The sequence below is a fragment of the Montipora foliosa genome, chromosome 11 (genome assembly GCF_036669935.1).
Source record: "Montipora foliosa isolate CH-2021 chromosome 11, ASM3666993v2, whole genome shotgun sequence".
Classification (NCBI taxonomy): Eukaryota; Metazoa; Cnidaria; class Anthozoa; order Scleractinia; family Acroporidae; genus Montipora; species Montipora foliosa.
Window position 1 is genome coordinate 38,348,546 of NC_090879.1, and position 12,500 is coordinate 38,361,045.

Genomic DNA, 12,500 nt, shown 5'->3' on the forward strand with positions numbered 1-12,500 from the left:
ATTTGAGAAATTATAAATCAAGGACCAATAAAACCTTGCACATTTTCGCATCATTCGCAAGTTATTTTGAAAGATTGACTCCTGCTTCTGTGATGTTGCATTGTGCTTATCCTCTAAAGCCTTTATCCTTGAACAACGAAACAGGTGAGTTGGAGGTTTACATGTTCGATTTTCTGAGAACTTTTTCGAAAATCAAGGACAAAATGCCCGCATATACAACAACTGCTGAACAACAAAACTATTAAGCGCTTGAGGCCCTGATTTTTTTGTGTATCCACATTTTTAGAAATCGAAGAATACAAGATTAGTGCCCCATGAACATTTAACAAAGAAATTAAGAAATTGCGTTTTTTGCCATCAAAAATGGGGGGTCAACTTATACATGGGATCGACTTATACACGGGTAAATACGGTAAGTCTGAAATTTAGCATAATTTTCTTCTTTTGGCCAAACTTGGTTGACTTCATGCTAAAATATCATACAATCACAAATTTCGTCATTTTTTGAGACTGTCATGTGCTTCAATATACAAAAATTCTATGGTTGGTTTCAGTTGTTTTCTGTCAAAACCTGTGCACTCATTTATTCACCCCATAACATACCTGGACACCAAGCCGTGCTCTGCCCTTAACAGACTTCTTGAATTCTGTCAAAGCTGCATTCACAGCAACCTCAAAAGCACCTGCACCAGGTACAACACTTCCTACACAAAACAAAAAATACAAAGAAAATATTCCCCACAATTTCAATAAAGGTGGGTTCTCTACTCTGAAGTTTACTGGACTGATACTGAGGAGGACTCCAAATATTTTTGAACTGAAGTTAATATATTTCTAAGCTTGTAATTCCCTTAAATCTGTTAGGCAACTCGAGTTTTGAAAAAAAGGAACAGATATGAAAAACGAGTCCTTGCTCTACTACGAAATTCTTGAGGAAGGGGCTTATAATACATATTTTGTTGACTAACAAAATATCAGAGGCAGATCTTCATCATGGCACAGAATGGAAGCACACACCACTTACCATCTTCAATAGCATTTTTTACGGCCCTTAAGCCATCATGTACTGCATCCTTTATCTGGGTCAGTGTGTGTTTATTTGGACCTGAAAAGAAGTACACATAAGCTGCAGGACTCTCTTTAGTTAAAGCTCACGAACTGCTAAAAGAACCAAAGACGAAAAACACTACACTGGCTTGAAACATATTTTATACGCCTATTTCATTAAGGCAAATACAAAATAATGCAAAACACTACTCCTGTGATCATGCTTTCTTGCAGTGTCAGGGAATGAATCACAAAGAGCATAGGTCAACAAGATCCAACAAAAATTACAGAACATGCCTCTGACATCTGATACATGCTCCATGTACATGTATGACCACAGCCAGTTGTTAACAGCTTGGAGTTGATTTTGATGAGGGAGGAAATTAGGAGTAGCAGTAGAAGACTCTGATTCCAGCTGAGATTGGCTGAAACGCACAGAAGTGCGAGGCACAGGTGACGGCTGCAACAACTTAAATTTACCATTTTGTTATTTATCTACTGACCTTTCATTAGAATGGTTACAGATAGAGGATTTTTAAGCTCTTCTATAAATGTGAATTTACTTTCTCCCTGAAATACAAAGAAAAAGATTAAAAAAAAGAAGCCAGCTACTGCACATGTAGTTCTAAAGAATGAAATCATAAGACCTTCATGACTCTTACCAAAACATGTTCATAAACAAGTCCAGCATGTCCCAGGCAATCAGATGTCAAGTCATCAAAGGAGTTCATGGCAATACCTCCACATGCCAGCGTCAATCTCTCCATGTTTCTCCTCTTTGCACGACGCAGAGCAACTATACCTTCCTTTGCTAACATGTCCAATGACAGGGGATCAATTCCCTGCAAACAAATGACTCTTGTTTCAATTTAAAACAACAGAAGTCAAAGAATGTGATTTCAACTTTGTCTTAAAACTTAGCAACACTGAAAACTATTAGCTTTACATTTTCATCCCAAATGACTTTGTGGTTAGGATAAGGTAAGACTTTAAGGTAATTCCTTAGTATTGCATTGCGCATCCCTACTGCGCACGATTTTCGCGTCATTAGCGCACGCACATGAGCATGTGTGCATACAAAACGTAAGAGATTTCGCTCAAACTAAACCCGATAGCGAAAGAAATGCTCCTTTTCTCTCAAACGAGCACGGTGACCCCGATATTTTTTTCAGGTATTTGCTAAGAACAGTCTTAGCTAATAAAGAACATATTTGAAGAAGAAAAAAAGTTTGATAGTAGAACATGATTTTTTTTTTGGAAAACAGCTCCTTACTGGGTATATTTTACCCAAGGCGAGGACCAGGGAATCAAAGACGGCGTAAATGAAGCAATACTGCTTATGTAAATAAAAGAAGCTTTATTTTCAAAATAAAATTTTGTGTCTCTGAAGTAACCAAGACTTAATTCTGTATGAAGGTGATTCGAATTTTTAACGCGAAAACAGTAAAAATACCCCATTTTAAGAGCCTGCTGACGCGTAAACAAGCACGGTGACCCCATTTTTTTATTGCATTTTTTTAATGTTCATATCATGAATGTTAATTACGACAAGTTTCCAAAAAAGTTTGATAGTAGAACAATTTCAAGGGAATTACCTTAAGGGGGTGGCTCTTAACTACCAAACATGTGCTATGGACCCCTTCAAATACTCATTTCTCAAATTCCTACAACTCTACAGTTATCCTTTTTTGTGTTCTATTTAACATTCCTTTGTCGGGTTCGACTGGAATTTTAATGTTTTTCTTTTGGATCTTTATGTCAGTATTGAATTCAAATGGGAGATTGACCAAATTGCCAGAAATTGAACTTTCAAAACAAACCCAACTTCTCTAGTAGGTAGGAAAACAGACACCTATGAAGTGTTTCCTCCATTTGTCTCTCTCAACAAAAGCCAGGTAATTTATTTTAACAGCACAAAATAAATAATAAGAGGGAGAATTCCCAGCCCTGGTCCTTAATGACAGCCCTGAATACCATTTCCAGTATGATTGCTTACTGCAGACTAAACTACCTGGATACACGGCAGAAAAGTTTTCCTATGGTTATAATACTATCACTTCTACTTAATTACAAGCTGCAACCATTTATCCAAACATTCGTGACAGCATTGTTAAAGATTATTACCATTCAGTCCTTCACATGCTCAAATTCATCAAATTAGAACATTAATTTAATTTCCCCTAATATACAAAAAAACCACTGTAAACAAAAAGATAATAAACCACTACACAGCTGTACAATGATTGTCATGTATCTTGAATTATAAATATAAGCATAGAAAAATGTACATTTATATACCTTTTGATTGACAACAACAAATCCTTTATCATTTCCTTCACAAACCTTCACAAAGAGAGAAATTTTGACATCATGATTAATGGACGAATTACAATGTTTCAAAAGTAGCCAATAGATCAAGTGATTCTTCATTATCATCTGGTCCCTTGAAATCAAATTTTAAGGTAATGCTGTACCTGTAACCTCATTATCCAAGTGCATTTATGAAAACCAGAGGAAAAAAGACAGCTCAAATTACCAGCACACCATTTCACTGGCAAATGAAATTGCTTTTTTCTCTTCTAACAGAATTACATGGACATCTGGACAAACAGGTCACTTAAGTCAATCAAGCAAGGTTGGCCCCAAGAAAGCTTTTGCAACTTCTTAACTTTGTATGGCTTTTATCAGTGACCTTAGTTACTATCATGCACACGCAAAATTTATCCCGCTTCTACATGTAGATGTTGATCTTTTTTGCTTACCTTTCTCTTAAGATCAATGACCTTTTGCACCTTGTCATCAGTAAACTTCCTCTCAGCAGCCACAAGCTTTTGTCTTTCCTCTGCACTTTTATAAAAGAACCCTGAATTGACCTCACTGGAAAGAAAAAAAAGCTTCTAAGTCAGTTACATACAGGTAGATTATGGATAGATTACAAAACCACTTCCAAGCAAAAATCATGAAATAGTACAGCCTTAACTATTGGAGGGTAATGTGAAGTGCTAAGTTTCTACCCCATATGAACCATGTGAGCATTAGCCCTACTAATGAAATTGGGCCCACCCAAGGACAAAGAAAAACTCTGACCAGGGTGGGAATTGAACCCACGACCTTCCGGTTAGATCACCACTGCATAGTCGGTTAGTGTGCGGCCTTGGTGCAAGAGGTCCTGAGTTCGATTCCCGGATTTTGCATCCTTGTTTCAACTTCTTTCCTTTCCGTGTAGCTAAGTAGCTTTAGATACCTTTTGTTTTACAAAGAATATTATTGACACCAAAATAATCCATCTTATTTGTAAACTTAAATATGACGATTTAAGTGCAGTCTTAAAATTTACTGACTCTCCAGCAGTCATTCTCGCCGGTAAACGACACCCAGCCTCACTGTTGCTTGCCTTTGAGCCACGGATGGAATCCAGAGGGCGACTGTTATTGTTTTTGGCACGATTTACTTCCTCCAACGAGTAGTGAAACCCGTTTTTAGAATGTCCAGTTTGACGAAACGGACTAAACCTCAACAATCTTTTTTCCTGAGGCCGCAATCATTTACTCAAAGAAGAGAACACTTGACTACCAGTTCCTGTCCGTGGTCTAAATGCCACCCACAAAAAAGAAATGTTGTTGCACGCAAGCGTTGAGATGGTGGGAACTTCCGTCTCATCTTATTTTCAATGAGTTACTACCCCCAATAAAACATGAATCCTACCAAAAATGTGTTTACTGCATGTGAAGGTAGCAAAAAGTGATACTCAAGTGAACGGAAGTGTTGGTTGCACGAAAAAGAGACAAAGCTACAGTCTACAGAAGTCTGGGGACGAGACTCCAGTTGAGATCCCCATTTTAAATGTTTTGAATCTGTTCCAAATGAAAGACACATTGTTCTTAGCTTCAGGAGATTGTAGCGCTAGCTAACTCAAAGAAAATAGAAACATTAAAGCTAATAAATTGTTAACTTTATCTCAAAACTGACTTTTGTTTCAAAACAACGTACGCAAGTATGTTTTTGTGCTTCAGATCAATCGTATGTTGCTTTCAATGTTTTGTACGTGGTTTGTGACCCTTTGGAAAAGTAGTTTCCCACGAAACCCCCCTACCCCTTGGAAAGTACTGCCCTTTAACCCCCCCCCCCCCCCACCCTCTCCCTCTTAATTTCCAATGATCTTCCGTGGTTGGAGGGGGGGGGAGGTATGGATATTTTCTGGAACCACACATTCACTTTTACCTTCTTTAGCCACAGAAGCTGTTTCTTGACAGGTGGGTCAATTTGTCTGTCTGTCTTAAATATGTAAACACTTTACATGCTTACATAATGGCGCATGTCTACAATATTCAGGATTATCCAAGAAAATAACTTTTACCATGGGAATTAACAATACACCATTTACTATAACATTATCACCTTTTTTCATATTCCATTGATACATTACAGGTTAGGATGTAAGCATCTGTGACTTTCTTTGCCATATCTGGATGCCGTGCTCCATGATCCATCACAAGTCCTTTGACCAAACTGTAAATAATGGCACCATGGAAGAATAATGATTCATTTATAAATGTTTAACATGTTCTTTAGAGTTTCAGATGGCAAAAACAAAAAAAAAACCTCCTTACGATGTATCTGTTCCAGACTTGTGCATCATTTCCATAATTTCTACCATGTGAAGATCAATTGGTTTCTCTTGTTGTTTAATGGCTAACACAGAATCCACTACAACCTTTGGAAAACCACAAAACACAAAAACATGACAGTCATACTCTGAATGACACAACAACAACATTAACACGAAACACAGCTTCAGCCATGTGATCAAAGCCAGAAATAGCTTTAAACGACTAGCTAAACAAGCGGCCCCATTTGTTAGATAATATTATTATTGCAGATAAAAAAGAAACATATTTCTACTAAGCCTCGAAGAACAGAGCACAGAAGAGCCTTTAAAAGGAAGGGATACCCACAACTCAACCTAACGACTCAGTTCAAAGGAATGTTGCCCTATAATGGGTATGTTGGGGACACACAAACTGAGCTTCAGTATGTCGCAAAAATTTTCCATGGACAACACCGATACACAGTAGGCTTTTTATGATTTTGAATGTACTGGCCACCTAAGCTGGTGCTTTAACCTAGCTCAGTGCTCTCTGATGTAAGGGATGTTTTTCAATGTTGATGAGTTTCACTTAAAAAAAGAAAAGACATGACGTTTGTCAAATGAGGTCACACCCAACAACCTTTGAAATCCAGGTTACAGAGAAGAGGACTGTAAATCAGATGTTATTCTGAGTTTGAATGCATCACTACATGTACATGTATATTCATTCATTCACTGTGTAATAACTTGTTCACATTTCTTGCCTATAAATGATTACAAATGCCCAAAAAACAGAATATACACCTCAGTTAGAAGGTCTGCTAGTTCAGAGTGCAATTTTGTTCTGAGGGATGTCCTTGCCACATTTATTAGAGTATCCCTGTCCATTTCCTTTGAAACCTTTATTTCTTCAAGAACCTTTGCACAAAAGACAAGCAAGCAAAAAACAATAATGATCAGTGCCAGCAGGCAGAATTCTGAAAATCATGGAACAGATTTGTTCCTCTGAGCCCAGGCAATGTGATGAAGTGTGCCCCATGATCACTTCTTTGTTATGACTTCATCTGATTTTTTTTGGCAATCTAAGTACATCAAAATCTGTTCCCACTCTAGATGTTTTTGGCCTTTGAAAGAACATCTAACTTTGTACGTTTTGTTTACTTTAACGGGAGATCAAAAGAGAGAATTCAGTGGAAAATAATTGTGTTAAAGGTGCCCAAAAATATGCTTTGATTGCCAACTTTTTTTTTTTCATTGTAGCATGAAAATAATTTCATGATACCTCTAAAGCTTTTTTCTTGGCAACTTCAAATCCTTCTGTAATTAGGCGTGGATGCAATCCCTGGAACAGAAATTTCAAAGTCATAATGTTAAATCATAGGATATTCTTAGTAAATTTCTCATGTTCATAGTAAATATTGCAAAATCACATTGTTGTACACTGTATCAAAGACTGTCTAAAATAGCAATCAAATTGCTGTTTTAGTTGACAATCATTCTTTGTTAGGCAGAAATACACAAACATATATCTTCCATCCTAATAATATTACTGTATTACAACCATGCAATTCACCTAGTTAGTAACATATTACCCAGGAAGCATCAAATGCACTCACGACCTATTTTTCAAGTTATAATCACTTGGTGCTTCTTACTGATTCACACCAATATGTTTTTTAACCGAACCAAACCAAAAAATGCAGTTGCATTAGAACAGAGATTGATTTCTGGAAGAATATTGCCTGAAAATATCAACTTGGTTGATTTTTCTTGGTCTGGGGATATGATCATACTAGCAGATGAGACATTAGTATTTTTAAGGAACATTTTACAAAATTTCATACCTCTGAGATGTAGAGATCAGCCTTGAGACAAAAAAAAAAATTGGTAAGTAACTAGTGGCATCAAGTTCAAAGTAATCATTACTGAAAGTTCATTCTTTGAGAAAGCATACCATCAAACTTTAACAAAAAAAAAATCAATACTGTTAACTTCACAGTCTAGTTGCTAGAAATAGCTTCACCTGCTTAAGAAGCTCCCCAATTATCAGCACATTTGAAGTTGTTCCATCACCAGTGATATCATCCTGGAAAAAATTAAGTATGGGTTATTGACCAAGCGTGAGGTCAAGATGACTGGATATTGGCCAAGTTCTTTTTTTGCGTGTTTATGGACCGAGACGAAGTCGAGGTCCATAAACACGCAAAAAAAGAACGAGGCCAATATCCAGTCATCTTGACCGAACAATCTTGGTCAATAAAGGATTTATTATATGACTTAAAACACCAAAAAATGATCTTTGATCTTGCGGGACCAAGCGAGAAATCCCGAGCGGGCAGTATCACTCCATCTTGCCCGCTCGGGTAGCCAATCAGAGCTCGCGATTTGGTTCATCTTGCCCGCTCACGGAGCTAGTCATATAATAAATACATGTACTGTACAAGTGCTATACAGGCACATAGATGAGAATCAAACAAATCTATCATCTATAATATTACCATTCTTTTCTCAATCACAAGTTCCCTTACCTGAGCTGTTGCCACCCTAGCTATTAAGGAAGCTGTTGGATGTTGAATTTGCTGATGACAAGAAACAAACATGATTTTAAAGAATGATCTTAGAGACCACCACAGGACAGAAAGATAGAATGAATTTAAATCATTTCGACAATTCACAAAAGAACCTCAGAAACCTAGATTTTTCAATCACCACAAAAATTACCGGTAGTCTCTCCACATATATGAAATATGAAACTCAGGTTACCATTAAAGTTCTGTAAGGTAATCATCAAAATGCTTTAAGAACTATTAAATTCAGAAAACATTTTTCTTTTAAATTTCCTTTCAAAAAGGTCAGCCACATGATTTGTACAGACTAAAAAATCTACAAATGATTCCTCATGATGCATTTTTCATTTGCTTAAAGTGGCAAAGTCTCAGTCTTACACAGTTCTAAAAAAGGGCAACAAAATTCAATAATAATATTGTAAACTCAAAGGCCCACTTGTTTTTTGACATGCAACATTTGAACTTACCATTTCATGAAGCAAGACATTTCCATCCTTGGTTAATTTGATGTCTCCTGCCCCAGACACTAACCTAACACAATGAGAACAAAGGTAAGGAAGTTCACATCACACCCAGCTGTTCAAGGAAATGGGATCACACCACCCGATACAATAAAGGACAATGTCATTTAAATTTACTGATCTGACTGCTTTGTTCATAAAATCTGAGGCTAAATTTCAAGGTACATTGTAACGATCCTACAACACAAACTTTAAGATCAGCCTGGATAAGGAATGATCCTTACAAAATTAAGCGATCTCTGGTCAGGGCCCCGTTTCTCGAAAGTTCCGAAAACTATTCGGGCTCGAAAAGCCATTTGCGAAACTGCCAACCGCTTGTTTTGGAAAGCCGATCTTTTAACATGTTTTCAAGGTAGCAGAAAGAAAAATAACTGTATCTTTCGACGACTTAAATCTATTCCGTTCTTGAGATACAAAGGGAATTGTGACACCCGAAAATCGCCCGTAAAGTTTCGGGACTTTCGAGAAACGGGCCCCAGGCCAGAAAAGCCGGGCATTATACTACACCGTCTCTTCCAGGTCGTCTTGGAAACAAGGAGAGATTTCACAACTAATAACAGACATGATCCCATTGAATCTGTGATATTATTGTGCTTTTAAATACGACATAATGAGCCGCAACAGGATCACGAGGATTGAAAGTCTACTTTTGCTTTCCGCAGAAATGAGCTTCGCTGTAACTGAACTAGACCCTCCGTGAGGGTACACTGCGTTGCCTGTGGTACGAGCAGCGCTCCAGGCAATTTTTTTCAAGTTGGGGGGTTATTAAGACCATTTAAGGGGTCACCCAGAAGTCATACCAGCAGAGGCCCTTTGGCTCACAGGTCCTCACACGTTCGTAGGACAAAACAGATTCTTTTCTGAGGTTAAAACCTGGCTAACGGCCTATTAATTAATCATTTGTCAGAAAGAAGAAATTCCTGTCCTCTTTAAAAAAAATTGACACGCATTGCTTACGTGTGGTAGTGAAGTAACACAGCGATTTATTCCATAATGTCAACTGAGCAGTGTTTTGTCTTCCAGGAGATTCAAGTTGTCCTTGCGTAATACGTAGCTCTAACAGTGCACAATATTGTTTTGGTATTGTCTATCATTGTACATAGTGCCATTGTAGAAGTCTTGGGTAAATAGCACGAGAAGACATGTGGTTACTAGCAAAGTACTGAACCAAGAAAGATTGAAGAAAATAAATGGGAAGTGAAAAACATTGTTGACAACTGTCAACATGTCTGCTGACATGTTGACAGTTGTCTTTGCGTAATATGTAGGTCTAACAGTACACGATATTGTTTAGGTATTGTATATCATTGTAGCGCCATGGTAGAAGTCTTGGCTAAATAGTCCCTTGAGAAGACATGTGGTTACTAGCAAAGTACTGAACCCAGAGAGATTGAAGAAAATAAAAGGGAATCGAGAAACATTGGCTTCTGGGCTGACATGTTGATCATACAACTTCTTTCCATCACAAGTGTAAGCGTGCACTAACAGCATCTTACAGCTTTGTAAACAAAAGTTGAAAGCTGAAGTTAAGCTCTGTCCGGCGGGGTTACTCTATCAAATGTGAACAAGATACAGATTTTGTTTAGCTTGCTTTATGCAAAACAAATATTGATGTAAAAGTAAATAAATATGGATGCACAGTTTTTAAGAAGAGCAGAAGGAAGTTTCTGGACTGTCGATCGAGAATAAAATAATTTGCCATCGGTAACAAAATTTACGACATGAAAACAACATTAATTTTGAACCACGAATATAAAAAGTTACCATCAGCGAAAAACATTTTGGGAGATTTTAGTTGTTTTGTTGTAATTGTACTTTTGGCTGCAACGAGTAAATCGCACATCGAATTCAGCGGGCGCAGTGATCAAGTTACCACGGCATGTTTACTCGCGAAACAGTGAAGCATCTGTGTCAAATGATGCCAAGTTTTTGTTTTTGTTAGTTTTCTTTTTCTTTCAATTGTTATAAATTTTGACAAGAAATGTGCAAATTCAACACAAAGATCACAATTACCCAACTCTCAGAGGTTGACCATTGTTTCTGGAAAATCAAAAATTTACTCTCCAAGACAAGGTTATTTATCACCAGGTAATTCCATCGTTTTGGTAATAGCAGCTACTTTATTATTCATCAGCGTCACAATCTTTTGCCGATGTTGGGGGTCATTTTGTTGAAACTCAAGCACGCTTCCAACAGACCTGTTTATTTTCGTGACTTATGCATTACCACAAAAATTCTTCCCGTAGCACATTTCAGCACATGTATGCAAATTTGCTACGCTCGAAAATTACACAACACGATAAATTTACAAAAGCTGGAAATTTCACAGAAATATTTTCCAGCGAAACATTTATTGAAACAAGCAACATATTTGTTATAAGAGGCAAGAAACCCTTCCTATTTCAGTTGCGTGCGTGCAAGCGAAACACACAATCACAAAGCATATGCAATTAAATAAATTTCTGACAGTTCACATCAAACCCTTTTCGAAAAGAATCTTGACCGTAAATAATAAAGCACAAAAGAGACAACAAGCTTTCATTCAAATAATTTTTCACAGTCACATTTCCAATTTTTTTTAACAGAGTTGAGTACAAAATGAATGTTACTTGCCAGACAAACAGGCAAACTTTAAATAGATGCGACTTCGGTAAACACTGTGAGACACACAACAGAGATCACAGATCTACTTGTGGTGTTCGATTCCTTCTCTGTCTTTGTTGAACCCGTAAGTTACCAGAGAAATTTCCATTTGGTTTCAGTGTTGTACGTAACACCACCTTGGCGAAATATTAGAAGTACAGCTCATTTTGATTTCGGCTCGACGCACGAAAGATTCACACTGTCGAAGTCCATTAATCGTCGCTTTTAAGATTCCAGATCTTTATGTTTCACCGCCTGTCTTGACGTTCCATTCTTGAACTCCATATGGGTATATTTCCTTTAAAGATGTACTAAAACGCCATTCGCGTTACAATGACTTTCGACGCCATTACAGGTTAATTGTGCAGAGCAAGCTATGCATTACCCCAGCCCCCTCAAACCTAACAAAATACGCACAGAAGACTCTATGCACAAAGACACCACTTAGCAGGGGAGTGACAGGCAAAACTTTTCCCGACACGGAAAAAAATAACAAAAAACCCACGAAATGAAACCGAGATTCCGACTGGGTTTGGCAACCCAGTAATGAGGCTTAAAGATAAAATTTGGGAAATGAGTGGAAAAAGGGATACACCTCAACAATTTGGAATACCACTTCCCGATGTTCTCGTTTCTGAGGCCTTGCGGAAACAAGTATTAATTATTAAGTGTCTGTTCACAATTTAAAGATCACTTAAAGCACAGTACATAACAAGTAAGACCTAAAAGTTAAGTTTTAGTTTAGCTTATTGTACAGTACATGTAACTCTTATAATTAAAATAACCTTTACATGACTTCTATTTTTCAGATAAACTTCGTGTACTCATGTTACAAAAACGTAACTCTCCCATATGAAGAAGCCGTGATGTTGTAAAAAGGGGCAAAAGGAATTTTGCCCCTTACCACAACGAAAGAAAGAATCACTTTGGAACCAGAAATCGGGGACCCTTACGAAAAAAGCACGTGTTTTATGAAATTTTCTCGTTGATAAGTAAATGATCTTTCCACTTACATTTTCATGGTGCCCTTTGGTCCTAAATTTGTTTTCAGTACATCTTGAAGCCCTCGTGCCGCTGTTGTATTTAAATGCAGAGCTGCGGCAGACCTTGCAACTTCAGCCTTCGGATTGAGTG

At 37.4% G+C, this 12,500-nt stretch overlaps 1 protein-coding gene and 1 long non-coding RNA gene across 2 annotated transcripts in view; one reads left to right on the plus strand and one right to left on the minus strand.

The window, feature by feature from the left end:
• LOC137975754 (T-complex protein 1 subunit zeta-like) overlaps positions 1–12,500 on the minus strand; it is a 17,167-nt gene that overhangs the window by 4,626 nt on the left and 41 nt on the right. The window contains exons 1-15 of the mRNA XM_068822930.1: positions 12,380–12,500; positions 8,670–8,733; positions 8,164–8,214; positions 7,659–7,721; positions 7,480–7,500; positions 6,918–6,977; positions 6,440–6,553; positions 5,658–5,761; positions 5,446–5,556; positions 3,810–3,924; positions 3,346–3,390; positions 1,710–1,889; positions 1,551–1,617; positions 1,025–1,105; positions 604–704 (exon numbers count right to left, since the gene is read on the minus strand). The exon at positions 12,380–12,500 is cut by the window's right edge and continues 41 nt beyond it. Coding sequence (XP_068679031.1) covers positions 604–704; positions 1,025–1,105; positions 1,551–1,617; positions 1,710–1,889; positions 3,346–3,390; positions 3,810–3,924; positions 5,446–5,556; positions 5,658–5,761; positions 6,440–6,553; positions 6,918–6,977; positions 7,480–7,500; positions 7,659–7,721; positions 8,164–8,214; positions 8,670–8,733; positions 12,380–12,500 — 1,298 coding nt within the window. The remainder of the gene's footprint in view (positions 1–603; positions 705–1,024; positions 1,106–1,550; positions 1,618–1,709; positions 1,890–3,345; positions 3,391–3,809; positions 3,925–5,445; positions 5,557–5,657; positions 5,762–6,439; positions 6,554–6,917; positions 6,978–7,479; positions 7,501–7,658; positions 7,722–8,163; positions 8,215–8,669; positions 8,734–12,379) is intronic.
• The window catches only part of LOC137975755 (uncharacterized), an 18,252-nt gene that overhangs the window by 490 nt on the left and 5,262 nt on the right, over positions 1–12,500 (plus strand). Inside the window, exons 1-3 of the long non-coding RNA XR_011117619.1 lie at positions 1–144; positions 1,282–1,500; positions 3,634–3,682. The exon at positions 1–144 is cut by the window's left edge and continues 490 nt beyond it. This is a non-coding gene — a long non-coding RNA (uncharacterized lncRNA). The remainder of the gene's footprint in view (positions 145–1,281; positions 1,501–3,633; positions 3,683–12,500) is intronic.